Source organism: Chenopodium album, chromosome 8 (genome assembly GCF_948465745.1).
Source record: "Chenopodium album chromosome 8, dcCheAlbu1.1, whole genome shotgun sequence".
In the NCBI taxonomy this organism is placed as follows: domain Eukaryota; kingdom Viridiplantae; phylum Streptophyta; class Magnoliopsida; order Caryophyllales; family Amaranthaceae; genus Chenopodium; species Chenopodium album.
Window position 1 is genome coordinate 28,617,939 of NC_137841.1, and position 27,751 is coordinate 28,645,689.

Consider the following 27,751-nt stretch of genomic DNA (forward strand, 5'->3'; position numbering starts at 1 on the left):
TGCTCCATGCGATACCCGTGTTGTTTATTGAATTTTAAAATAAATTTTTAATATATCAAATTTAAAATACATCATTGATACAAAATTAGTTAGGAATTGATGTGCTTTTGTGACGGTTCAATGTATCAAATTTTTAATACATCAAGTTTAAGATAAATTTGTAATATATCAAATTTTTAATGTGACTAATATAGCAGGCATGTAATGACTAATAATAATGTTGGTGAAAATGTTCGTTTTAATTTAATGTATTTACAAAAATAAAAATTTAGCAAATAATTAATTAAATAAAATAGTTCAAAGCCCGTTGGGTGGACCCAAACCCTAAAATTTGGGTAAGGGTTGATCATTTCTTGACTTTTAACCTAAAGTGACCTATTTCGAAATGACTCATGACCCGACCGTACCCTAATTGATAGGTTTACGTAATAATAAAATTCTATTGGACGGTGAAGTATATTATTTCAACCGATTAGTATATAAATGGATGTTTTACGCTTTAAACAAACTACTTCCTTCGCTAAAAAAAATATTATTAATTTTTATAATTATAATCTAATAATTTTTTTCAATAAAATTATAATTCAATTTGTACATCTGAAATATTGGTATTTTATCAAAAATAAAACACTAAACTAACAATTTTATTATAAAATTCACTACTACATAAAAGGCCTTAGAGAATTGTTATAATAGGCTTTATAGATCGCCTTAGGGGCGTTCTTCTGCTAAGCGATGTATAAAGTATAGAGAACGGGTTGTTTAGGCGTTTTATATAATCACATATAGAGAACGATTGTTAGTCACAACCGTTCTCTTTTCCTTTCTTAAATTCATACCCTAAGAAAGGAATAAAGAACGGTTTAGGCCACTTAACCGTTCTATATTGCATTACAATAGAGAACGGTTAAGTTAGATAACAGTTCTCTAATGTTTTTTTAAAAAATAAAAATATCCAGCCATATGTATCTCGAATTACCTCTCTACGTATTTTATATTGTATTATTCCTGTATTTTAATAATTTGTATTATTTTTGAAATTCATTTTAGACCTGTATTTGTTGTATTCCTGTTTTTTATCTTGTACATTTATCATCTAAGAAAATTTTCACATTTCCTATGTAAAAATAAATCCATGATCCTGTATACGTGCAATATAAATTTCTGTATAATAAAATTAACAAAAATATTTTCAAATACGACGAAAGCCATCAAAATATACTTCATATATATAATTTAAAACATCCAACCACAATTAAATTGAATCATCCATACAAAATTTGTTCTATACAAATAAATACCTGAGTTTAATATCAAAACACCTTTCTAGTTAATGTTGATTTTAAAAAAATAATGCTTAGATATACCAATACCATATTGATCTACAATTCACATAGGGATGACAACTTAGACAGCAAATCTCTCTTTGGCTCGGATTTTGCTAACAATCTTCAAGGCCAACTCCATTGGTATCAAATGATCAGCACCTGCCAGTACAAAATCATTAAGCAAACTAGCTATCGAATCCGACAGGAACATTCACATTTTCTAAACAACCTCAACAGCAAGATTATAAGAAAGGGAAACAAAAATTTTCGTACCGACATTTTTGTAATTTGGCCAAGCATATGATGATCCAAGGAAATACTGGTTTTCTATATAAATGAAATGTTGACCAGATCTGATTGCTTCAATGTATGCTGTTTGGATGCTCTTGTCTATCACCAAATTCTTCGCACAAACCAGGTTCTGCAATGAATACAGGTACATTGAGTCCAAATTAGCTTCATTATCGAAAATACATAGCTAACAGTACAGTTAGTGCAAAAGCAAAACATCGTGTCAATGAACCTAAGACTCAGCCTCCTGAACATCCTTTGGAAATCCTTGTACAAAACTTGAATCTATAGACCGGAAAACCTGCATCAACACATTTTTAGATAAGAGGTTAAAATTAGTAGCACTTCTAGGTACTACATCCATTCTTCTAAATGTTGGTTGAATTTAACTTATATGAAAGGAAAAGCTAGATAAAGAAAAGAGTATGAAAAAGATACATACGGAGTACTTTATAAACAGTTGTTATTTTGCAATGTCACCATGTCTTTCTTTGGATGACTTAGCAAAAGTGCCTGTTAACTGTTAAGAGATGGATAAGTTGACATTATAGTTTCAAAAGTAGGATGCAGATATAATCAACAAATATTACTAGTGTCAGGGTAGGAGGGGCACTAACGTATCAAGTTCAACTCTTCACAATCAACCAATAAGAAATTTTCCTTTAATCAACTCTGCCACCTTATATTATTATAATTCACTTCCAAAAGATTCTGATTTCCTGCTCTCCTATCTTCACAATCAGCTACCCAAAATCCACAAACACCATGACTACTCTTATACATCACTAGAATTAGATTAAATCATCACTGAATTTCAATCACAACATCTCATAACCAACCCTTTTATGAAAGATCGAAAAGCAAAGCAAATTAAATTTTCTAAAATAATTTGAGAATTAAAGTTTTTTTTTTAACAGAAAATCTGAGCATAATATCTAGTTAAATCTAGCAGCACGGCATTACAAGCACAATGTGGCACTTCTTCTAACCATACTCTCATCTCACCAAACTCAATGCTACCTCTAGCTAAAAAATGAGCGGCACAATTGCCATCTCTACCAACCTGTGAAATAGAAATACTAGAGAAAGAGCTAGCCAAGAGAAGAATATCACTACCAATAACACCAAAGGCTGAAGTTTCACATTTCCCATGCTGTAAATACTGGTACAACTTACTGCAGTCAGTTTCTAGCACTAATTAAATCACGCAGTCCTACATCCAAAGCAATGGTCAGGCAATGTCTTGCTGCAATGCAAGAGCTTCAGCAATATCCACCTCGAAACACCCATGCTGTAAACAACAAGTTGCTGCCATAACATCACCAAGGTGATCTCTCATGATCCCACCCAAGCCTGTCATGTTGTCACCAAACACAGCAGCGTCTGAGTTAATCTTGTAGTACCCAACAGCAGGAGGAGACAACTTCTTGTTTACACTTTGCCTCTCACGCATCTCATAAGGAATTTTTTCATTAGCTTTCTTGTACTCACCCACCATATTCATTGCCTTGCAAATCACCTTCTCTAAAGTCATGATTTTTTTTCTCAAAATAGTGAGTGTTTCTTTTCAACCAGATTCCCCACACTAAGCACCAAAAAATATCCCACCAAATTTTATCCTTATAATAGTGCTCCAACTTGCTGCACCACACCAGAAAAGAGGAGTCTTCACACATGCTAGTATAAAGACGAAGAGGAGAAAGGTACCAAATCACCTTAGCTTCAGAGCAAGTGAAAAGGGAGTGTATGATTGTTTCAGCAGTCTCACCACAGCACGGGCAACCATCATCCTCACAAATAGGTTCGATATCTGACCTAGGTAAGAATAATTTGGCGAAAATAATTTTGATTAATACTAGAATTTCTTGTAATTCGAATAAATTAAGTGTAATTTGATTGAAAAAACTGCAATTTTATTGAATTATTTGCGTTTATAAGAATTGATTGAATTATTTCCCAAAAACTAAAATTGTGAATTTTTTTAATCCACCAAAAATTCGATCGAAATTACTGTAATGGATGAAAAATATGAATTCACTACAGCTGAATTGAAAAATTCGATTGATTAATACAATTAGATTGATAAACTCATCCGAATTAAGAAAAATTTGAACGAATTACCTAGAAAGTGTAGTGGTGGTGTAGTGGAGCGGTGCGGTGAAGTAGACGTTCAATAGTTTGGCGGTGGGACGACGGTGGGGCAGTGGAACGACGGTGGGGAGATGGGGCGACAGTGGGGCGGTGGAACGACGGTGGGGAGGTAAGGCGATGAAGCAGTTATTGGTGAATTGAGCAACAGTAGGTTTCACTGTTCATCGTTTTTTTTGAAGTAGTTGCAGTTGATAGTTTGATACTCTAGTGAATAGTGATAGTGCAATATAAAAAGTTTCAATTATGTTAAGCAGCCTTTGAATAATTAGGGTAATTCTGTTAAGCAGCCTTTGAATAATTAGGGTAATTCTAAATATTCCAATGGTCCACATAAATATCCCTCCAATTTTTTTTTTTAAAAATATAGAATAAAAAAGAAATACAAAACGGTTGTCAAGATGACCGTTCTGTATCATCTAAAATGAATAATTATTTGTTTTTTTATTATTTGAGTAGAAAAAATAGAGAACGGTTAGCTATTCTAACCGTTCTATATTTTTTTTTTTTGAAACATAACCGTTCTATATTTAATAACTCATAAAACGCCTCTTGCACAAATGCGTTCTATATTCTTCTGGAGAACGTCTATCTTTGATAACCGTTTTATATTTTGTGATTTGTAATCTAATTTTTGTGGTAGTGATTCTATCCAAATAAAATTTTAAACTAACTTTTTTATATTATAAAGTATATTGAAATCTATCTAACGTGGCGCGACACTTGATGTGACGAAAAGTTAGAACGCCAAATATCACTGCCTCGTGACCTGTCTATAATTTTAGCTTTATATATTAGTTATATGATTATTTAAAGTATTGATTTTGGGCTATACACAAATACTGATATGATCTTATATATGACGACTAACCACGTACATAGCGTGTCCAATTCATATATACCCATATAAGGTACTTATTTTGATAATGGGGTCACATCGATGAATACAATAATTAAGGTTACCTTGACGGAGATGGGGTAATCCCAATGAAAATTAGGGTTACTCACATAGATAAGTGAAGTAAATAGGGATTACTTATTTACTTAACAATTAATTGGGTTACTTAATTAAACAAATTACAGTACTTGCGTAATCAATTTGGGTTAATTTATGGACAAAATAGGTCATGATTACTTGTTTTTTTTTTTTAAAGAAGACCTAAAGGACACTAAATTTCATTAATGTAAGCCATACGACATCTACAATTGACAATGAACGATGATGAAAACGAATTTAACAAAATCAAACAAGAATTAATCGGGGAAGGGCTAAGAATCCAAATACATAAATATAACAATTCGGCATATTCTCGATTCGTTGTATCATATTACTTTTTGAGTGGATCCGTTGTCGCTTCATAATTTTGTAAGACAGTAAATTCTTGTGCTGATTCCGTAACCCGAATTCGAGCCATAATCAATAGTAGCCCCGCACAACCGGAGACCAAATTAAGCACAAATAAAACCTTGTCTTTCGAAGGAGTACGAAAAACCTTGTCTTTCGAAGGAGATCGAAAAAACCTTGTCTTTCGAAGGAGATAAACCCTTTCTTTCGAGGGAGACATTATTGAAACCTAAAACAAAAGCCTAAAAAGAAAATAAAGATTGGGGCTTTCCACCGGTGAAATCCGATAGAAGCTCCTTTAAAATTAACAATGGAGACTAGGTTTAGGAGAGAGAAGAGAGAAGAGAGAAAAGGAGGCCATGATTACATTTTTTAATATACGTTATTCATACAAATGAATAAAGATTAATCTTATAAATCAATATTATCACACCGCACAAGAGTTACCAATAACTATATTATGATTATTTGGTGTTAAAGTTTCAAAGTTTAGTTACAAAAATCCAAAGCTTAAACCGAATTATTTAATTAAGATATGAACAAGTCTACAAGAGAACATTGACTTTTAGAAGCATATCCAAGGACTTGAGAAAGCTAATTACTCAATCCCTCCCTATTTTTATGCCTCATTTGATTTATCTTTTCACGATTTTCAACACGCATTATCTTAAAACATATATCTCCATTTTCATAAATGTAAAAATTATATAGATTTAATATTAATAAAATATACAATTAGACAATTTAACAAGATTTTATGTGAATATACTATCTCTTATCAACAAATGAATATCTAAGGTCAAACTATTTAAAGTTTGACCCAAATACTAGAATTGGGGATAAAATATGGGATGGAGAGAGTAGTAGCATGTTTAGGGAATTTGTGGTTTGGACTTTATTGTATGGTAATAAGATGCCATTATTACAACTTGTTGTGATTCATGATTGAGATTGATGAAAAGGTTGTCATTGAATTGTTGCAAGTATATGTTGGAATTACCTTGTGATTATGTCTATGTACTAGTATGCAAGCAAGGATGATTTGGAGGCAACAAGGTATGTGAAATATATTGATTGAATTGTTTCACAATGCTTGGATTTTAATTTAATACTCATTCACGACATGTGTGATATGATGGCTGGATTAAAAGGGAAATATTAAAGTCTTTAATGACGATCGATGTTAGTTAACTTGGTTCAATAGGAATTATTCTCTATATGTATGTAATAATGAATTAGTTTGTGTTATTAATTAGATAATCACTAGTGTCTACGTTGAATTAAAAGTGAATTGTTGTGAAATGTTATGTGGTGATTTGATTGATGAGTCAATAATAAATTAAACTTGCTAATCTTGTGAAATCAAAGAGGGATAAGTTTATCTTATTTTGGGTTGTTAGTTGGAGATCTCATACTAACAATGGTAACGGAGTCACCGCCTTAATTTTTCTTTTATATTTATATATTAGAAGCACAAATTATTTTAATGTATCTTTGTAGTTTGTAAGTATTTATCATCTTTATTAATTACGTACTTTGTTTGGGGACGTGTTTTCTTAGTTATCCCCTTCCCCTTTTAAATGACCATGTAAGATCCAATTTTTACAATTGTGTTATTGGAGAGTAGTTTACTCGCAGGTATTTAATTTGAAAGATGACTTGGTGTATGTGGATTTGCACCATGGAGACAAGAAATGAATGAAAATCGTTATTCATACCAAAGGATGTTTTTTTTTTTTTCTTTTCTTTTTTGATGACAAGAGCAAAGGAACAAATAAACTTAGGTAAATTAATAGTAGTAGCCCGGCACTCCTTAGCAATGCCGTGTGCCCTCTGTACTTGTTCTGTTGAGACCTTCATGACGGTGCATTTTGTGAATAAAGCACCTATTTTGGGGTTTTTTGTACGTACCTGAATGGAGGGTGTGTACGTCCCTCGAGAGACAGATCTGCAATGCAACACTCAAACGGCCCGATCACCTGCAAAACAACGGACCCCGGGGGGGGCCGGAGGTCCGCCTCCGACGATCAAGTCAGTGACCGAAATAATGTATTTTAGAGAGAGAAAGTAGAGAGAGGGGAGAGTAATTTTGGAGGGCATTGCCCTTGGAGAGAGAATTGGGTCCCTTGAAACTGATGTAATGATCAGTATTTATAGAGTATTGGGATATGTGCCTCTTAGGTTATTTAACCTAAGTAGATTGGCTTCCCACCGTTCTACGGTTTCTAGGGTTGTGGGCTTAAAGCCAATTTTCACCCTTCTATCATTGAGTGACACGTGTCAGGCTCTAATTGGCTCATTGAGCGCTGAGCTTGCGGATACGTGTCGAGGTGGCATTGGTCCACATATAGGGGGTATTTTTTACCCCCAAACATTAGCCCCTCGGAAGGGGTAATTTCTTTTTCAAGAGGAATTACTCCTTTTGAAATCAAAGCTTTATTTTCCTCTTGTTCAAAAGCTCTATGGGCGGCATATGTCTAGTTCAATAAAAGAGAGATTTGATTAACTTGGAAAGTTTGATACCTTAAATGGTATGATATTTTCAAAGTTAATCAATCATAATAATGATTGCCGCCTGAACTAAACAGATGACGACTTTTATTTCTTTTAGCCCCACTATGGTGGTCATATGACCTTTGGGTGACTTAGAATATTTTTGAGACGTTTGACATCCCATAAGGCAGGAGGCAAATGGTCGCCTGATAGGGGGGCAAGAGGCAAATGGCCGCTTGGGGGCAGGAGGCAAGTGGCCGCCTGACTCTTCATAGGAAAGGAGGCAAATGCCGCCTGGGGGCAGGAGGCAACTGGCCGCCTGGGGGCAGGAGGCAAATGGCCACCTGACTCTTCATAGGGAAGGAGGCAAATGGTCGCCTGACTCTTCACAGGGCAGGAGGCAAATGGCCGCCTGACTCTTCATAGGGAAGGAGGCAAATGCCGCCTGGGGGCAGGAGGCAAATGGCCGCCTGGGGTGTTTATAATCCAATTATACTCTTAATGTCCTTCTACCCCATTGGGAGGACTTGTATAATTTCGGAAGGTAATCTAGGTTAGAACTTTGGTCGATCACCGGCTGATGTCTTTTGGACATCCGGTTCCCGAAGACTTGGTCGTTCTTTAGATTACCCAGGTCAAGCAGCTATGAGTTGACCAATGAGGTCGTTCAATTTTTGCCGCCTGCATGCGTACGTAAAGCAAACGATAGAGTGCTTTCTGCGACGATTGCACCCGAAGGGGTGTCGCCGGACGCCATATTTCACATTGGAGCAGACGAATTTACCAAAATGTATAACCATCCGGCCATTAGCCTCATGTCTTTTTCAAGACGGTTGTATAGCCATTGCGCAACTCTTTTTTCCCCAATGGGAGAGTCTGTGCAATTTTGGAATGAAAAGCCTAAGTAAGAACTTCGGTCGGTCACCGACAGATGTCTTAGGACATCCGGTGTTCCGAAAACTTAGTCGTTCTTTAGACTATTCTGGTCAGACGGCTATGAGTTGACCAATTTGGTCGTTCAATCTTTGTCGTCTGCATAGGTACGTAGAGCAAGCAAGTAGGCCGCTCTCTACGACGATCGCACCCAGAGGGGTGTCGCCGGACGCCATTGTCCATGTTGGGACAGGCGATTTTATGAAAAAAGCAACCATCCGGCTATTGGCCTCTGGTCTAGGTTGAGACCGGTTGTATAGCCACTAAGCGGTTTTGTGCCTAGTTTAGTTATCTGGCCATAAGCCGCATGTCACTCGGACGTTGAATTCGCTACTAAGTTTCAAACTTAGTTTATTATCCGGCCATTGGCCTCACGTCACTTGGACGTTATTTTAGCTACTAAGTTTCAAACTTAGTTTATTATCCGGCCATTGGCCTCACGTCACTTGGACGTTAGTTTAGCTACTAAGTTTCAAACTTAGTTTATTAAATTAATAAATCAATATATTCAATAATAATAGTAATAATAATAATAATAATAATAATAATAATAATAATAATGAAAACTCATTATAATTATTATTATTATAAGAGAATAAATCAGTAATTATTATACTGTTACCTCAAACATTCAATGATTGGCGCGGCTTTGATTTGCTTTAAAAGCTTAAGAATGGGAGCCGGAGATATCACAAGCTCCTTGTTGTATTGCCATGCGACATTTGTCATTGTTAGAGGACAAAGCAGCCACACAACAATATTTAATTGGAGAACAAAGCAGCCACTATAGCCGGTCCTAATTGAGGCACAAAGCAGCCCACAGCCAGGAGGGATAGATGAGAAAAGTAGCCCCTTCCGCACATACAGCCGCCCTTGGTTAAAGAACAAAGCAGCCATGGCAGCCGGATTTAATTGAAGCAGGAAAAAGCTCCACGACCGGGCTTAATCAAGGTAGGTAGCAGCCCCTACGGCTGGGTTAGTTCATGAGCAAAGATGCCCTTGCCCCCTGACTGAATTGATGAGCAAAGCTGCCTTTGCAACCGGACTTATTTTGTGAACAAAGTAGCCCTGCAGCTGGACTTAATAACAAAGAAGCCCCTAAAGCCGACTGACATTTCAAGCCGTTTGAGTGATTCTATAACAAATAACCGGGCTTGGGAAGTGAATTTGCTCATTGATTACACAGACAGCAATTTTTGTTGTTTGTACAAGAGCTCATCCCCTGCATTTGGATGAGTATGTCTGGTATGGCACGCGGGATATCCTCACAAGGTGAGTTAGCATACTCATCACGTGTCGATTGACCCCTTTGATAATATATTCATTAAAATATAATTGCTTCTTGGTATAAGATCAACATGGAGGAGCTTTAGCTTAATCATAAGATAGCGCTTGCATGGGTTTTGATGCCGCCTGACTTGTGTCATAGCAGCTTGAGGCCAAGAACTCAAGTTTACTAATAACTTCTTTCTGAGTGTCTTTCCAACTAACCAAGTTGGCAATATCAAAATGTATATATATATATATATATATATATATATATATATATATATATATATATTTTAATTTGTAATCATAATAATGATTGTAATTTTGCATGAAACCCAACTAACTTCTCGCAATTAAGTTGCTTCATGAGTAGTACAGCCGGTAAAGAAGACCGATCTTGAATGAAAATGCAACCAGAGACAGCCCCTACATACGGTTATGGGTGATTAGCAGACAATTGAGCTCTCTTGTAAGATCACATCACAGCCGGCTTTGAGGTTGAATAGAGCAACCATGGCAGCCAGCTTTGAGGTTGTTCAAAGCAACCCCTACAGCCGGGTTTAATTGGCTACAACCCAGGCGGTATGGAGTGCAAAAATCATTAATTTATTGATTACGAACCAGCCGGCTTGGAGTAAGTTCGAGCTCAATGAGCCATTGCTCTGCGGCTAAGCTTGAGTATGAACCAAGCAGCCCCTACAGTAGGCTTAATTGTCAAGCAATGATGCCCAATGGCGCCTGCAATGCAACTGTGCTGAGCTGACTTGCTGTGTACACTATTAGAGAAAAGTGATGAAAGCCGGCACAACATCCGTCTCCGTTGTTGCTTTCAACATCATCATTTCCCGACTGGGAGGAGCTTGGCATTCAACCGTTTGGATGAATGTAAGCCAACATTTTCTAAACTTCATATTGACAGACGGCCATGGAAGGCCAAGTAACTAAGCTCTATTAATCAAGTTGCTTCCAAAGTACATAGACGGCATGATAGTGCCACTAGTACATAATTGATTTTATGTAACACGTTTTGGTAACACTCTTTGTAATTCAAAGTAATTCAATTTATAAGTAACACTTTGATAACATTAATATAAAATGTAACACTTTTAAAGTAAGTAACATTACATAGTAACACTTGTAAAATAGGTAACATTTCACGGTAACACTTTATTTTTTTTAGAAAAAAAAAATTAAATTTTGCAATTGAAAAAGTAGTGCTAATCCCCAAATTAAATTCACCAATTCATTGAGCTAATTATTGCCGCCAAAGGGGAAAAGAAAAATATTTTGGGCCAAAAAACATTATGAAGTCGTTAGTCCTCAGACTAAAGAAAAAATATGAAAGAAGAATTCAATCTCTCAAAAGTTTGCTCGTAGCTAGGAACGATAATCCCTTAGGTTTAGACCCATACGTTGTCTCGCTCGATTTCATCAATTCATTAGTCGTTGCCTCGATCGTGATCCTAGATTTCATCGAATTTGTGCTTCCAATTTCAGGTATTTTTTGAATTTTTAGGATATTTAATCATAATTTTCAAGAATCAATGAATTATTACAATTAGTTTATAGCATTTATTTTTTTAATTTGATTCTGAACGGTTTTTGGCGTTTTTTTTTTTTCTTTTTTAAATTCCTGATTCGGTACTTTGAGTTTGGTTCGTTGATTCAGAATTTTCTTGTGCATTAGTGGCTGATTGCGGTGATAAAGTTTTTGGTTTTTCGAGTTTGCATGTTATGGATATTGATTGTTTCCCCCAAAATTAGATACTGTTAGGCCAAGGTCGCTATTAGGTTTTAATTTAGCTTAAGTTGATATACATTTTTTGGGTTTGTGTAGTTTTTCTGGGTTTGTTTCAAGGATTCTTTAATTTTGTCTTGAAATAAATGGTTTTATTGTTCAATTTAATTATTTTGTTAAGTTCTAAGGTATTGAATTTAGTTTAGAGGTCCCATAGAAATTTAATTAACATTGATATTGTCGATATTGCTTGGAGTGTCTACATTTGCAGCGAAATTGTAATATCTTTGATTGTCGAGGCTGTTGATCAATTGTGTGTGCTTTTGTAGCATTCGATTAATTATGGTAATTATGTTGATGTTATGCAATGTCATGAAGCTGAACATATTTTCAAATTCATTAGAATCATTAGATGTTGTTTTGTTTAAAATGTTGATAGAATCTGTGTTGGGTGTGTTAACCCGGGGCAGCCCGGTGCGAGCCTTAAAATTTGATGCTATTAGCCTTCATGACTTTATTAATTCCTAACTTGGTTCAATCATTCACCTATCAATATCAAAATAATGTATTAGGGAAGGTTAAATATCTTTAATTCTTAGAATTATAATATTGAACTATCTGTTCATAGTTTGTTTTTTCCATTGAAAAAACGTTGTACACTATCTTTTATACCAATATAAGCACTAAACATTTATGATGCTTGAAATTCACAAGTTTTGATTATAAGTACAGTGTTCTGCATCCTTTTCCGCTTCCAAACTGGTGTGTGTATTTATCTGCGTTATATAGAAAAATTGTAAGGGCGAATATTATTTAGGCTATGCAATTCAATGTTGGGTAAAATTCTGGTGTAACACACGCACAAAAAATATATAGAAATGAAGAGGGTATGCAGAAAACTAACCAGAGTACTAAACAGAACAACAATGAGATTACAACTGATCATCAACGATCTCTCAATTTATACCTCTACAAAACCTGAAAACTGGAGTAATATAATTTCATTATAAAAAAAAAAAGGTTCAGTGTTGCAGATTTTTTCTACAAATCACAAAATGAATATTTATGCTTTGTAGGATAAGGCCACGGTAATGACACCTCTGATTAGTCCTTCCCACCATATAATAAACTGAAGTTGTCAGAACTTTGACAGATTGGAATTTGAACAGAAATATTGAGACATACCTGTGTAGTTTGTTTTTTTTTTTTTTTTTTTTTTTTTTTTTTTTTTAAGTCAATGTTCTCAATAGTCATGTGGCTTGCAACATGATTTTCATTTTATATGTATGCATGTATATATGCTTGGCTTGTTGTGATGTGACTTGCAATCGAATGATTATTAGCTTGGGGTTATTACCCCGGAAATCTGATAGTAATTATGTTAGTAGCTAGTTTTTCAGTCATTATAACAGCTTGTTTAGAATAAGGATTAATAAAATTAGTTTAGCTATAGTTTCATTTGATTAAGTCAGTTTTAGATTTTCTTTCCTTATTCAATACTTAAAGCTTGAAAGGGCTTGCCTTGGTCCTTGATTAAATATATTGTCATCCCTTTTATAAATGTTAAAATTATATGCCAATATTTTAAATCTTTAAATTCGTTGTGTTTAAATTTTGATAAAGGAGACGAAATGAGTAGTTGGACCAACTTCTTACAATCTAGTCATGAGTATGAGAAAGGTGTAGAGGATTATTTAGATAAAGCGTTCTCTTTACGAGCAATTGGAGATCAAATTACTTGCCCTTGTAAGGCGTGCTATCATCGCTTTTGGCATCGTAGAGAGACAATGTTCAATCATTTGATTGCAAACGGGATTGAGCCTGGCAGCACTGAAGGATGGCATTGTTATGAAAAGGGCATGTCATCAACATCAAATACTAAGAGGGATGTTGAAGACATGCATGATGATATTGAACGTCTGATATATGATGTTCATAGAGATGTGGCAGAAAGGTATGAAGGTGTTGGTGATGAGCCGAATGATGAGGCTAAGAAGTTGTATAAGTTAGTTGAAGATGGTAAACAAGAGTTATATCCTGGGTGCAAAAAATTTTCAAAGCTATCATTTATTATTCGTTTTTACCTTTTGAAGTGTACTCATGGGTTAACTAATATAGCAATTTCAGAGTTTTTGGAGCTTTTTCGAGAAGTGTTACCGCATGCATCCAATTTTCCTAACTCTTTTAATGAGGCAAAGAAATTGATAAAAGATCTGGATCTTCATTATGACAAGATTGATGCATGTCGTAATGATTGTATGCTATATTAGAAGGAGCATGAAGCTGCCACGTCTTGCTATGTTTGTCATGCTCCAAGGTGGAAAGAAACACAGACTGAATCCCCAGAAGATATTAGCAATCAACCACCTAAGAAAGTGCATCAAGTCCCTGAAAAAGTTCTTTGGCATTTCCCTCTTAAACCAAGGCTTCAAAGGTTGTACATGTGTTCAGAAACAGCAGAGCTAATGAGGTGGCACGATGAAGAAAGAAATAAAGATGATTTATTGCGGCATCCCGCTGATGGTGAGGCATGGAAAGAGTTTGACCAAAAGTACCCAGATTTTGCTAGTGAGACACGTAATGTTCGTTTGGGCCTCGCAAGTGACGGATTCAATCCATTTCGAACTATGAGCACACAACATAGTACATGGCCTGTTGTTCTAATTAATTATAACTTACCACCATGGTTGTGCTTGAAGCCAGAATTTTTAATGCTATCTCTCCTTATTCCCGGGCCCACCTCTCCTGGAAATGACATTGATGTCTATCTTCAACCATTGGTTCAAGAACTCAAAGATTTGTGGGAGTATGGGTTAGACACCTATGACGCGGAGAAGCGTCAAACATTTAAGATGCATGCAGCTTTACAATCAACCACTAGCAACTTTCCAGGTTATGCTATGTTATCGGGTTGGAGCACCAAAGGGAAGTTTGCATGCCCTTATTGTCACTACGAGACTGTTCATCATCACTTGAGTCATAGTAACAAATCCTGTTATTTGGCTCATCGTCGATGGTTAGATGAAAATCATCCTTGGCGGCATGATATGGTGTCTTTTAATGGGGAAAAGGAAGAGAGGACATCTCCAGATCCTTTAACAGGGGATCAAATTTTAAGCTTGTTGGAAAACTGGGAAAACAAGTTTGGAAAGTTACAACCAAAGAAGAAATATGTAGATTGTCCTTGGAGAAAGTCCTCTGTCTTCCACACTTTGCCTTATTGGAAAGATTGTGGTTGTCGTCATCATTTGGATGTCATGCACATCGAAAAAAATGTATGTGATAATGTGCTGGCAACTTTGTTAGATTAGATGTACCTGGAAAGTCAAAAGATCATCATAAGGCTCGATTAGATCTGCAAGAAATGGGTATAAGGGAAGAACTACATCCTATAGATACAGATGACGAGCGGTATGTTTTACTTCCCAAAGCATCATTCTCAATGACAAAGGAAGAGAAAAGCATATTTTGTAGTGTTTTGTAGAAGGCAAAGCTGCCTCAAGGTTGTGCATCAAATATTGCAAGGTGTGTACAAGTCAAGGAGGGGAAAATATCAGGGTACAAGAGTCATGATGCTCATATAATAATGCAACACTTGCTTCCGTCAGCAATTAGAAAAACTTTACCAAAGCACGTTGCTTTACCTCTATGAGATTGAGTGGCTTTTTTAGGGAAATATGCAAGAGAGTCATCAATCCGAAAGATTTGGATCGCCTTCAAGCAGGAATTGTCGAGACTCTTTGTGAACTAGAAAGAATATTTCCACCTTTTTTTGACATAATGATCCACTTACCAATTCATTTGGTTGATGAAATCAAGCGTGGTGGACCGGTGTGTGATTGGTGGATGTACCCTATAGAAAGGTACCTCGGAAAGTTAAAATCATATGTTAAAAACCGATGTCGCCCTGAGGCTTCTATAGCGGAAGGTTATTTGGTTGAAGAGTGCTTGATATTTTGCTCTAGGTATTTGAATGCTAGTGTAAAGAAACGATCTAAGTGGTTTAACAAAAGTCAAGAGAAAACTGATGAAATTGATGAAGAATCACCTTTATTCCCTAAGGCAGGTTATCCTCTTGGGAGGAAAAAGGAAGGGAAGAAGAAAGGGAAGGCATATACTCTTGATTCAGACACAATGGCTCTAGCACATCGTTATGTGTTGTTTAATTGTGAAGATGACCAAGTTGAGAATTACATCAAGTGAGTAATTTTTTTAATATCTTATCAACTGTGTTTACATTTATATTGTTTTATTACCTTACTTATATGGTTAATACTATGAAGGGAACATGAAGAGTTTGTGAAGAAGAAGTCTAGAGACAAACGAAAAAGAAGGTGGAAAGAGGCGCAAGAGCATAGCAATGAATTCATGGTTTGGTTTAGAGAAAAGGTTGTGGTGGATAATGTCCCGGATCATATTAAGTGGCTATCAAAAGGTCCTTCTACTATTGCAAGGAGGTACACCGGATATTTTTGCAATGGATATAAGTTCTACACTAGAGATCATGATGAAAGGTGTAAAACTCAAAATAGCGGAGTCTCTTTAACCGCTTTGACTCCAAGCTTTGCAAGTAGCAAGGATCACAATCCTGTTCTTGGTAATGTCACATATTATGGGGCTATAAAATCGATAATTGAGGTCGATTATTGGAGTTCATTTAATGTTGTGTTGTTCGAGTGTGATTGGTTCCATGTGGAAGTAGATGATTATGGACTCACTCGCGTTAACTTTAAGAAATTGTGTTCTAAAGATGATCCTTTTGTCTTGGCATCACAAGTGCATCAAGTGTTCTACACTCAAGACGGCCTTGAAGAAGATTGGCATTATGTGCACAGAAATTTGCCAAGAGACTTTTTTTATGCCGAGGGGCGATCTGAACACACATATATGAATGAAGTTCGTGAACCCGCAGAGGATGTAATTCTGGCTACTGATGGAGATGAACACCAAAGTTGGTGCAGAGAAGCTCCTTATGACAGAGTTGAGGTGCCCGTTGACCATGAAAGGAGGGATCATAATCACGAAGAAAGTTCCGATAAAGATGAAACTGATTGGGATTGGATGGAACCATCAAAGTGACATGTTTAGATTATTTTTTTTATAATAATTATCCTTCGTTTGAACTTATTATTTAGATTTGACAAACTATTATTGAAGTGTTCTATTTTTCTGTTTGAGCTTGTTTTCTTATGAAATTTATAAGTTGTTAAATTTAGTGTTGTGCTACAGAATTTACTCTAACCTTTATATAAATTATTAAATTTATTTGAGGTTTGATACTATAGTGACAGTATTTACATTTGGCAGTTTTGAGCTGTGTGGTATCTTGGTGCTCCGGCAGCAGGTTAGTTGTGTGGGCTTCACTAAGGTACTTTCTATTATTTACATAATTTCAATGAACTTTAATCTTTGCACTGCATGATTATAAATGATCAGACTTTAGTTCTAGGAAGATTAATTTGCGTCACACTTTTTGCAAGATTTATAAAGCTAGCGTGTGAGGTAAATTAATCTTGCTAACAGTCTGAGTCTGAGTATTAGCAAGATCAATATATGACTTAGACTATTAGCTAATCAGAGTTTTACTGCAATCTGGTGCTCAGGTGCTTTTAGGTGCTTTTTCTGTGCTTAGGTGCTTTTCCTCTGCTCAGGTGATATGCATGCTCTTTCTGTGCTCAACTGCTTTTTTCAGGTTATGTTTCTGTGCTATTGTGTATTCATTTTGAGCAAAGAGCTTCATGAATTGTATGTATGCTCTGATTATGATTCTTAATTTTGCAATGACGGACCTTGGTATCTTAATTAAACTTTGCTGCAGCCAACTTGCACCATCATACTTGGGAATTTTGGTACCTTTGAGTATACTGAAATCCAACGCTGAATTCAGAACTAAAATCCAGAGCTGAATTCAGAACTGAAATCCAGAGCTGAATTCAGAACTGGAATCCAGAGCTGAATTTAGAACTGGAATCCAGAGCTGAATTCAGAACTGAAATCCAGAGCTGAATTCCGAACTGAAATCCAGAACTGAATTTAGTGTTGAATTTCAGAACTGAAATTCAGAGCTGAATTCAGAACTGAAATTCAGAGCTGAATTCAGAACTGAAATTCAGAGCTGAATTCAGAGCTGAAATTCAGAGCTGAATTCAGAGCTGAAATTTAGAGCTGAATTCAGAGCTGAAATTCAGAGCTGAATTTAGTGTTGAATTTCAGAACTGAAATTCAGAGCTGAATTCAGAACTGAAATTCAGAGCTGAATTCAGAACTGAAATTCAGAGCTGAATTCAGAACTGAAATTCAGAGCTGAATTCAGAACTGAAATTTAGAGCTGAATTCAGAACTGAAATTCAAAACTGAAATTCAGAGCTGAATTCAGAACTGAAATTCAGAATTGAATTCAGTGCTGAATTTCAGAACATGTGAATTGATTATGAGCATGAGAAACATTGTTCCTTAAAAGAACTTACTCCATACATAAATCATGTTCCTTAAAAGAACTTACTCCATAATACATTCAGATCATAATGTCGTTCAATTGAAGGTTATTGAAATTCAGTTACTTTTGATAATATCATCAAAGGAAAAAACCATGTAAAAAGAGTGTGCAATTAAAACAATGGACTCAGACCTTTTATTATAAACTGCTATATTGTTTGTTGTTCTCCACTATCATCAGCTTGCAGCCCCTTATTAGACTTTTTATTTTTCCACCTTTCTGTTACCCTTTTACATGAAGATCTTAACTATCTTTGGTTGTTTGTGCTACTTGAGAATGGCTGCTGTTTTATTTTTGAAATATTCTTTCCAGCAAGGATGGTTTACTGGGTTCAGGTTTGTTAGCTTTGTTTTAGTGCCTATTTGGCCTAAAATCTTATTTATGTTCTTGAAGCTGTTATTAGAGTTATTGATGGCTTCAGTGTGCGCTTCTGTGACTTCTAGCTCCTTTTCTACTGTTTTGACTTTTTTCTACTGCTTTGACCAATTCCAAAAAGAAATTGTTCTTATTATGTTGTGAAATTACACAAAGCCATGGATTGTGTCTATTAATGGTTTTAAACTTCTTACTTGTACACAATAACTGCATAACATTGTTGCATGCTTAATACGAAGTATATATGTGATTGCATTTCCTGCATTCAAAGAAGCAGTAAGGTATGAGAATCAAGTGGGAACTTGATGGTAGAAAATTAGAGATCCCACCCTCTCAACTAAGAGGTTGGAGGTTCAATTCCCATTACCCCAACATGTCAAATAATCAACTCTCTGGTAATATCTCTCAACTGGTGTATATACCTTGCATAATATAATAAACTAAGTTTTGCTTACTTGGACCTTTTTTTTAGTTGGTTTTTGGATTACTTATCAGACTATAAGGTTACTATATAAATATAATAGAGAATTCTGAATTTTGTGTCACTTGTGCTCACTGCTGAGTTTTTGTTCTGGTGGAATTTCTAACTGACTGCCTTGTGTGTTCTTTGTAGGAAGACAGATTTAGATGGCAGAATATGAGAAACTTAGACAAAAAACTATAGAACAAAATAGAATCAGGATGAAGGATTTAGGGGTTACATCCATGGCTTATGAAATGAAACAGTCAATGAAGGGATCGAAACAAACGAAAAAAAAGGAAGAAGGTGACTAAAGATACTGCCGAGTATACACCTGATGACGAGGGTGAACTGAACCACTCAAGTGAAGAGGATGAAAATGAGATAAGGAAAAACGCTGTAAACTTGAGATCTCGTTCAAAGAAGGTGGTAAATTTTTTTTTTGACAACTTAATTTTGTGAATCATAACTATTCAAAAATCATGTAATACTTGTTTAATGATTCTCGTGAATACTTAATTTCAGGTTGTGGCATTGAGAGGGAAGATAACCACAAACACTAAGGACACGGCATGTGTCTCTTCAGTACCAATGGCTAATCAAATTAAGATGCATCTTCAAGACACCGAGAGACAACACTCTGATCAAGGATTACAAGGGAGAGATTCAACACAAAGAAAAATCCAATTGGGCAAGTCTACTGCACAAAAAAAATCAGGAATCCATAATCAGCAAGAGAAAGAGGTTGGGATTGGGAATGGTATCCAAACTAAGGCAGGGCAGAGTAAGACAGTGGTTGCCCCTGGTTCACTCAGTGCTTATAGGCAAATGCAAACACAGTTACGTGAAAAAGAGAGGAGAGCAAAACAAAGTGATTTATTACTACGACGACAACTACGACCTGTTAACATGACTAGTTCACAGCCTGTTAACATGGCTAGTTCAGATTGGCATTTAGGGAGTTCACAAGTACAAAGTTTTTCACAACCACAAAGATTTGGACATGACTTACAGGAAGATTATGAGAATCATATGGGTTCAAATGAACGCATTTTGGAACAATATGATGATGAAGAAGATGCTTTTAGTGAGGATTTGAGTACTCTTACCCCTGAGGAGCTAGGAATAATGCAAGATGTACCACTAATGAATCAAGAGCAAGAAAGTGAACAAATAGGTAATGATCACTATCATTCCGTTCTAAATATTTTAAGATAGATATGTTAAGAGCAATATATGATTTTAATGACTTTGTCGAGTTAATATTCATGTAGCACCTCCAAAAAGTAAGCAAACTAGAGGACCAACTATGTGTAAAGATGTCCATGAATGGACATTAGAGGAGCGTAAGCCTATTGTTATTAATGAAATGGGAAAGCCTATTGGTCCCGATGATAAGACTGTGAATACATTTACAAGATTCTTAGGGACTTTAGCTCGTAATTCTTCTCTAGCACCGTTGAACAAGATTAGTTGGCATTATGTTCCGGACAAGGAACAAATTTGGAGTTACGTGAAGGTATGCACCTTTTTTTTTAAATGGTGTGATTTGATTAGTTTATGTGCTATTATATGTTAAGTGGCTGACGTAATTTATTGCTTCCTAATTTGTTGTTTAATATTTTACTTAATACAGAAGAAATACATAATCTCGGAAAAAGGTAAAGATTGTGTTTTGACATCCGTGGGAAGGCTGTGGCGTAGATATAAATGTAGTGTAAAGGCAACACACTTTACTCCGTACGACAATGATGGTGATAGGTTGGCAAATCCACCTAATACAATTCCAGAAGCACATTTCAAAGAGTTGCTAGAATTTTGGAATTTGGAACCAGTCCATGTAGAGTTATGTTGTTTGTTTCCATTTATATTACAATTGTTTATTTCTTTCTCAAATTGAAATGTGTTAAACTATGAACCGTGTGTTATGCATGCATGCAGGAAGACAGCCAGAAGAAAAGGGAAATAAGTATAGATCAAAAAGATAGGCATACCATGGGTCCTATGACTTTAGCGAGGAAACATCATAAATTGGTATATTTTTATACCATTTTTCCTTCTATATCTTTCTCACTAGGATCATGTAAACAATATTCATTCAATTATTATTAGGATGTGTTTTTTTTTTATTCCAGCAACAACTAGATGTTGAAAAAAAGCCACCATCCTTGGCACTCATGTACAAAGAAAGTCGTAAAAGGAAAGCAGATAAGAAATACAAAACATCTTATGAGCCCACCCAAAGTAACATTGTAAGTCCTGTTGTTTGCATATTTTTTTGAATATGATTATTTGTCTCAAATAAGTTGTTTGATTGTTAGATTCCCATTATAGGACAAGATGGAGGAGGTACAAATTCAAAGTGAAATTGATGGAGATGTTGCATACTATGAAGTAATGAATAAACCAAATAACTTTGGCCATAGAAAAAAGCAACCAGGGATATGTTCACTAAGGGGAAAGAGCAACAATCCAATAATTCCCGATGAGTTCTTAAAGCCCTATAAAGACCAAATTGTGAAAGAAACTGTAGCAGAATTAATGAAGATGCTCAAGCAAAGTGATCCTGAAGTGTTGGATACTTTGACTCGATCACTTGAAAATGTGTCATCCAATCCAGAACTTACAGATCATATTCCCATTGTACACTCTAATGAGCAACAACGAAATGAGGTAAGTTAATGTATAATCTTTTAAATAGCACAAACTCTTATTATTGAATTATTTAATTTTTGTTCTAGTTTTTTGATACATGTTGCTTTCACACATAGGATCAAACGGATGAAGATGAAGAATTGGGATAGCAATTGATGATCAACAAGAACTTTCTTTTACTACTTTTTTGCTACTGCTACCGCTATTTTGCTGCTCTTTTGATCTGTTTTGCTGTTGTTTCGAGCTATTTTGCTGCTACTGTTGTCTCTGTTGCTGTTTTGCTGCTGTTTCGAGCTGTTTTGCTGCTGTTTTGAGCTGTTTCGCTGCTGTTTCGAGCTGTTTTGCTGCTGTTTTCAGCTGTTTTGAGCTGTTTCGAGCTGTTTTGCTGTTGTTTTGAGCTGTTTCGCTGCTGTTTCGAGCTGTTTTGCTGCTGTTTTGAGCTGTTTTGCTTCTATTGCTGTCTCTATTGCTGTTTTCAGCAGTTTTGAGCTGTTTTGCTGCTGTTTCGCGCTGTTTGGCTGCTATTTCGAGCTATTTTGCTGCTGTTTCGAGCTATTATGCTGCTGTTTTGCTGCTACTGCTGTCTCTATTGCTGTTTTCAGCTGTGTTGCTGTTGTTTTGCTGCTGAATCTTGCCCATTCGGTTGCCAACTCATGTCTACTACTGCTGGTTGCTGCCCATTCATGTCTGCTATTGCTGGAAGCTTCCACTACTGTCTACTGCTAGTTTCTGCTAAAGACTGCTGATGACATTTGCCGTTCTGCTAGCTAGCTGTGTAGCTACTGCTATACGCTGTTATTATTAATGTTTTTTTTATTGTTATCGTTGTCTTTTTTGAAATTGGAAGTTTTTTGTTTTTCCTTACTTTTTCCAAGCTAGAGATCGAACTTAATATTCTTTGTGTTTGGAATATTATATTGTTTGGCCAAACATTTAAATTGGTGTTTATGGATTTTTTTTGTGAGAAATATGAAGTTACTTCAATCCAAATTATTTTCTATTATGTGTTGATTACGTATTCATATAGTTGTTGTACATATAATTTATGTTTTCTTATATTTTTTAAAAAATAATAAATAATAATAATAATAAATAATAAATAATAATAATAATAATAATAATAATAATAATAATAATAATAATAATAATAATAATAATAATAATAAATAATAATAATAATAATAAATAATAATAATAATAATAATAATAATAATAATAATAATAATAATAATAATAATAATGTTACCTATTAATCTATAAAATGTTACAATACTTTGTAAAAAGTGATACATAATGTCGAATAAAGTGCTACTATATGTCAAAACATGATTGAAAAATGTTACCTAATAATCAACAAAGTGTTACATTAGTTCGAAAAAGTGATACATAATGTCGGATAAAGTGATACTATATGATTGAAAAATGTTACTAAAGATAAGTAAGTGTTACATAAAAAATAAATAGTAACACTTTAGAAATGATACTAATAATGTTAAAAGTTATACATAAAAGGGTTTATAATAACACTTTTAAAAGTGTTACCTAATGTTACCCAAAGTGTTACATAAGACCTTTGGTAACATGGGCGGATGTATCACCCAATAAAGTGTTACCTATTGTCTATAATAACACTTTTACCACTTTGTGTAACACTTTTAGGGTGTTACTTAAGGTTAATTATGTACTAGTGTGCCAAGCAACCGCTAGCTCATCTTACGCAGGGTAAGAAGGCTGAGGTTCCATGGTAATTTAACCATGTTAAAGCCGCTTGAATATAGAGCTGGTGCTTTCCACTTCACATTTTTACATATGGTTGCCGCCTCACTCACTATATTGTACAAAATATAGATATCATTATTGTCGTTTTGTGCCCTCAAATGCAGCTTTGCCGTCTCAAGAAAACTTCAAGCAATTGAGGTTCTTCAATGATGATACAACCAATATTGAGGGCCGACTTACTACCTTTGCTCACCCTCAAATTTTTGGGTCAAAGTATGAACATAGATAGCCCCTACATCCGGCTTTATTGACAAGGAAAGCTGCCCATACAGTCGGGGTAAATTGATGAGCAAGGATGCCCTTAAATTCAGACTTAATTGACGAGCAATTGAGCCTTGTCAACCGGGATAAATTGGCAAGGAATGCTGCTTCTTCAGCCGGCTTTTGTGACGAGCAAAGATGCCACTACAGCCGGGGCAACTTGCGAGGGAAGCTGCTCATACAACCGGAATTAATTGATGAGCATTTGAGCCATGGCAGCCGCTTAACCAAGGCGGGAAATAGCCCCTTCTGCCGGCTTTTTAGGATGAACAAAGCAGCCTCGCAGCCGGGCTTGATTGAGGAACAAAGCTGCCCATTAGTTGGGCTTGGTTGAGAAACCACACAGTCGAGCTTGATTGAGGCAAGAAGCAGGTCATCATCCGGGCTTAATAAGCCAATGTGTTAGTTGAGACGATTAATACAAGAGGGGGGTGAATTGTATTGAGTTCCTAATGACTACTTTTTGCGGATAAATAAACAATGCGTATAGGAACTTAAGAAAACACACAGATTTTACGAGGAAACCTTCCAGGGCCCAACTGGAAGTAAAACCTCGACCCTACCTTAGGGATTTCAAACACAAAACACTTCACTATAATAGGGCAAACACCGAGTTACAACCTATTAGACACATACCTTTATTTCACAAGTTCCTCACTGTACTTGCTACTTGATAGGACCCTATCCTACCCAATCTAAGCACCACACTTAGATTCACTCGTACCACCAAAGTACTACACGTACTGCCAAAGTACAAAACACTCGTACCACCCTAGTACAAAACTCACAGCCTCACCAAGAAGCTTACACAAAACTGTATGTAACACAAACTATAAATATCACCCAAATAACCCAACCAATACAAATATAAGACGCCTATTATGATAGGTAAGCAATGCACGAAATCCGAAACTAATATGACAAGTTAAAAGCTTGGTAAACTTACTTAATTAAAGCACTGTGATTTCTCCACGCATAAACTCACAAAAACCTAAATCATTTTTTTCTCTACTATTTATACAAGTAACACTTGTATAGAAAGTAGGTTTTCTAAAAAGAAAAATATGTTAACTTGACTTATCTTTTAAACACGGTTTTTGCAAATCAAGTGAAATAAAATCTTTTCCAAAAATAAGTATAAAAAGATATTTATTAAGACACTAGTAGAAAATATCAAAAAGGCACCCCCTAATTGGCACCGGTTCAGTCCAAACCGGTGCCAAAAATGGGCTACAAAATTAGTGGGAAGTTAAAGCAGAATAAAAGGCACCGGTTCAGTCCAAACCGGTGCCAAAAACATAAAGGCCACCGGTTTGAACAGGTGCCTTTGTGAACCGGTATTTTAAGTATTAAAAAAAAAAAAAAAAAAAAGGCGGCTGCTACTTATTTGTTCTCAACCCTAATCTAGTTCATTCTTCTTTCTCTCTCCTCTCCTCTCCTCCTCTTTCTCTTTCTCTCTCCTCTCCTCCTCCTTCCTTCTCCTTCTCAAGTAATTAGTTTTTGAGCCGCCATTTCACCGCCACAACAACCACCGTCACAACCCACCACCTCCGGCCCAGCCCAGCCCACAGAAATATCGATCTCCTTTCTCTTTCTTTCTCGATCTCCTTCTCTTTCTTTCTCGATCTCCTTCTTTCTTTCTATTGAAGACCACCACCAAGACCACCACATGCAACACCACCAAGACCACCACATGCATAACCAATTCGAGGTTTTTTTTTTGTTTTTTTTTAATTTATTTTCTGGGTTTGTTTTTTGTTAAACATTTGAATTCGGTTTTTTTTTTATATATATATTTATTTTCTGGGTTTGTTTTTTTTTTTTAATCCAAGATTTTATTTTCTGGATTCGTTTTTGTTTTTTATTTCTGGTTTTTTGTCTTAATCAATTTTTTGATCGATTTTTTTTTAATTCGTTTTTTATATATTTATTTCTGGGTTTTTTTTTTTTTTTATTTTAATCGATTTTTTTTTAATTTAAGCGATTTATTTCGTTTTTGATTTTTATTTTCTGAGTTTTTTTTTATCGATTTTTATTTTTTATTTTCTGGGTTTATAATCAGTTTTTGATTTTTATTTTAATCGGTTATTGGTTTTTTTTTTTTCTGGGTTTATTCGATTTGGTTTTTTTTGATCTGGGTTTATTCGTTTTCAATTTTTTTCGTTTTCTGGGTTTATTCGAATACTGGGTTTTCAAGTTTTTTTTCGATTTCAATTTTTTTCTGGGTTTGAATTTTTGGGATTAAATTTCTGGGTTTGAATTTTTGGGATTAAATTTCTGGGTTTTTTTTTTTGAAGCTTGATTATATTAATCGATTTTTTTTTGTTCTAATTGGTGCAGGTATGTTATTTAGATCTGAAATCGAAGAAACAAGATACAAGAATACTAATTTAGATATGAATGTTTTTTTTTTATTGATATTGTAATTTTTTTTAATTTATATTGTAATTTTTTTTTTAACTTATATTGTAATTTTTTTTCGTACTTATATGTTGTAATCAAACTATTTTATTGATGTATATTATAATTTTTTTTTTTTTTTATTATCATATACTGTAAATATTCATGATATTGGATTTATGTTTTGATGTGGTTATTAATTTAGTCTATTTAATTTTTAAGTGGATAAAACGATAAAACAAAAAAAAAATAAAAAAAAAAAATTTTGGGGCACTTTTGGCACCGGTTAACCGGTGCCAAAAACAAGCAATTATTATTTTTTTGCCATTTTTAGCACCGGTTAACCGGTGCCTATTCTGAGTTTTGGCACCGATTTGAACCGGTGCCTTTTTAAACCCCTTTTTGGCACCCCCCACATTGGCACCGGTTCAAACCGGTGCCTTAGGCCGGGTTTGAACCGGTGCTAAATTCATTTTTTCACGTAGTGAGAAGACTTATCTTTCTTAATAAACCGACTTTAGAGAAAAATAATCTTTATAGAAAATCTTTTCCTAAAATTTATCTTTTCTTATTTTCCATATTTATTTTATTTACCAAGCAAACTTATCACGTTTCTAATAAATTTCGTGCACTAACCTACTTACCATATTAACAATAATTTCTAAGAATAAAACCTTAACTATTATTGCTGCGCCGCACTCTGATCAGATGAATTACTTGGGCTCCAAGCATATCAAGTTCCACCAAAGAACCTAACTGCTAGTCTTCAAGTTCCTGTTAGGGAACGTTTTTGTTAGGGAACTTAGTTCTTGTTAGAGAACTCTTCCTCTGATTTGTTTAACTTCTTCAATAAAGATCTTCTTCATGTCTTCTTAGATTCAGATGGTTCTTCAATCACCAAGATTATTCTGCACCTTGACTAATCACACACTAGGAAATCTTTATTAGTTGAGTTTGCTTTTAGTTCAAGTTCCTCATCATCAAAACCATTATGCTTCAACAATTTCCCCCCTTTTGATGATGACAAACTTAAGCAAACTCTAGAACAAGTTAAACAAAATAGAAGGTCGTATTTTTGAATTTTTTTTTTTATTGACAAAAAGTAAACATTCACAAAACAAAAATTAAACTAAAAGCAATAAAAAAAATAAGCAAAAACTAAAAACTAACTAAACAAACTAAACTACTCAAGCATCATATCAGAGAGAATTCTGATACTTTATCAACTAAAATCCAAAACAACTATAGCCTCCAAGTTTGCTTCTTCTTTTCCCCCTTTTGGCATTATCAAAAAGTCCTATTTTTCAAGGTATTAAGCATCTAGCCACAGCCCCACAAGCAATTCATCGAGTGTGGGAAACTGAAGGCAGCGCTGCTAAGCTACCTCAAGCAAATTCTACCTTTGTGCGTAAGTGTTCAATTCATACATAAACACACAATTATAAGCAAAGTTCCAACTAATCATTAAAAACCAAAAGATTTATCATCCAGTTGAACAATTTAGAAAATTTACAATCAAAATTAATTGTTCAAATACTAAAAACAGAAATTAAAGTTGTACATGACTGAGACAGAGAAAATAGGCTAGGCTAAATATAGATTGAGGAGGAATAGGGTAGGCTAGGTTTCAAGAAACTCCAGAATTTTCTTGTAGTCCTCCTTTGTCTGTTGTGCAGAGGCTTCCAGATTGTCTTCAAGACCCTTGAGTTTCACCAGGAACTCCTCCTTCTGTTCCTGTAGAGCCTTGTTCAGTTCTTGCTCTTGAAACTTCTTTTGCTCT

At 35.1% G+C, this 27,751-nt stretch overlaps 2 protein-coding genes and 1 long non-coding RNA gene across 9 annotated transcripts; 2 read left to right on the forward strand and 1 right to left on the reverse strand.

The window, feature by feature from the left end:
- Positions 1-1,204: 1,204 nt before the first annotated feature.
- On the reverse strand, positions 1,205-3,985 carry LOC145556001 (uncharacterized). 3 transcript variants are annotated; one of them, XR_014091668.1, is made up of 6 exons: positions 3,741-3,981; positions 2,736-3,434; positions 2,062-2,139; positions 1,852-1,920; positions 1,602-1,749; positions 1,205-1,487 (listed from the first exon to the last, which is right to left on the reverse strand). It is a non-coding gene; the product is annotated as an uncharacterized LOC145556001 (long non-coding RNA). The 3 variants fall into 3 exon arrangements; XR_014091667.1 differs by having other exon boundaries at positions 2,062-3,429; positions 3,741-3,985; XR_014091666.1 differs by having other exon boundaries at positions 2,062-3,434; positions 3,741-3,985.
- A 7,099-nt stretch (positions 3,986-11,084) lies between these two features.
- On the forward strand, positions 11,085-22,542 carry LOC145641803 (uncharacterized). 5 transcript variants are annotated; one of them, XM_081692768.1, is made up of 10 exons: positions 11,085-11,304; positions 16,853-16,913; positions 17,149-17,237; positions 19,030-19,302; positions 19,402-20,053; positions 20,151-20,395; positions 20,513-20,910; positions 21,012-21,128; positions 21,211-21,549; positions 21,648-22,542. In XM_081692768.1, the coding sequence occupies exons 5-7, from the start codon at positions 19,468-19,470 to the stop codon at positions 20,774-20,776; spliced, it is 1,095 nt and encodes a 364-aa protein (XP_081548894.1). In that variant the 5' UTR covers positions 11,085-11,304; positions 16,853-16,913; positions 17,149-17,237; positions 19,030-19,302; positions 19,402-19,467; the 3' UTR covers positions 20,777-20,910; positions 21,012-21,128; positions 21,211-21,549; positions 21,648-22,542. The 5 variants fall into 5 exon arrangements, with proteins under 5 accessions (XP_081548894.1, XP_081548895.1, XP_081548893.1 ...); XM_081692769.1 differs by having other exon boundaries at positions 17,149-17,196; positions 20,989-21,128; XM_081692767.1 differs by having other exon boundaries at positions 17,149-17,196.
- Positions 13,177-17,318, forward strand: LOC145642888 (uncharacterized). The gene is made up of 9 exons (XM_081694049.1): positions 13,177-13,695; positions 13,816-14,687; positions 14,852-14,956; positions 15,217-15,408; positions 15,511-15,744; positions 15,829-16,620; positions 16,853-16,913; positions 17,149-17,196; positions 17,238-17,318. The coding sequence occupies exons 1-9, from the start codon at positions 13,177-13,179 to the stop codon at positions 17,316-17,318; spliced, it is 2,904 nt and encodes a 967-aa protein (XP_081550175.1).
- Positions 22,543-27,751: the final 5,209 nt, after the last annotated feature.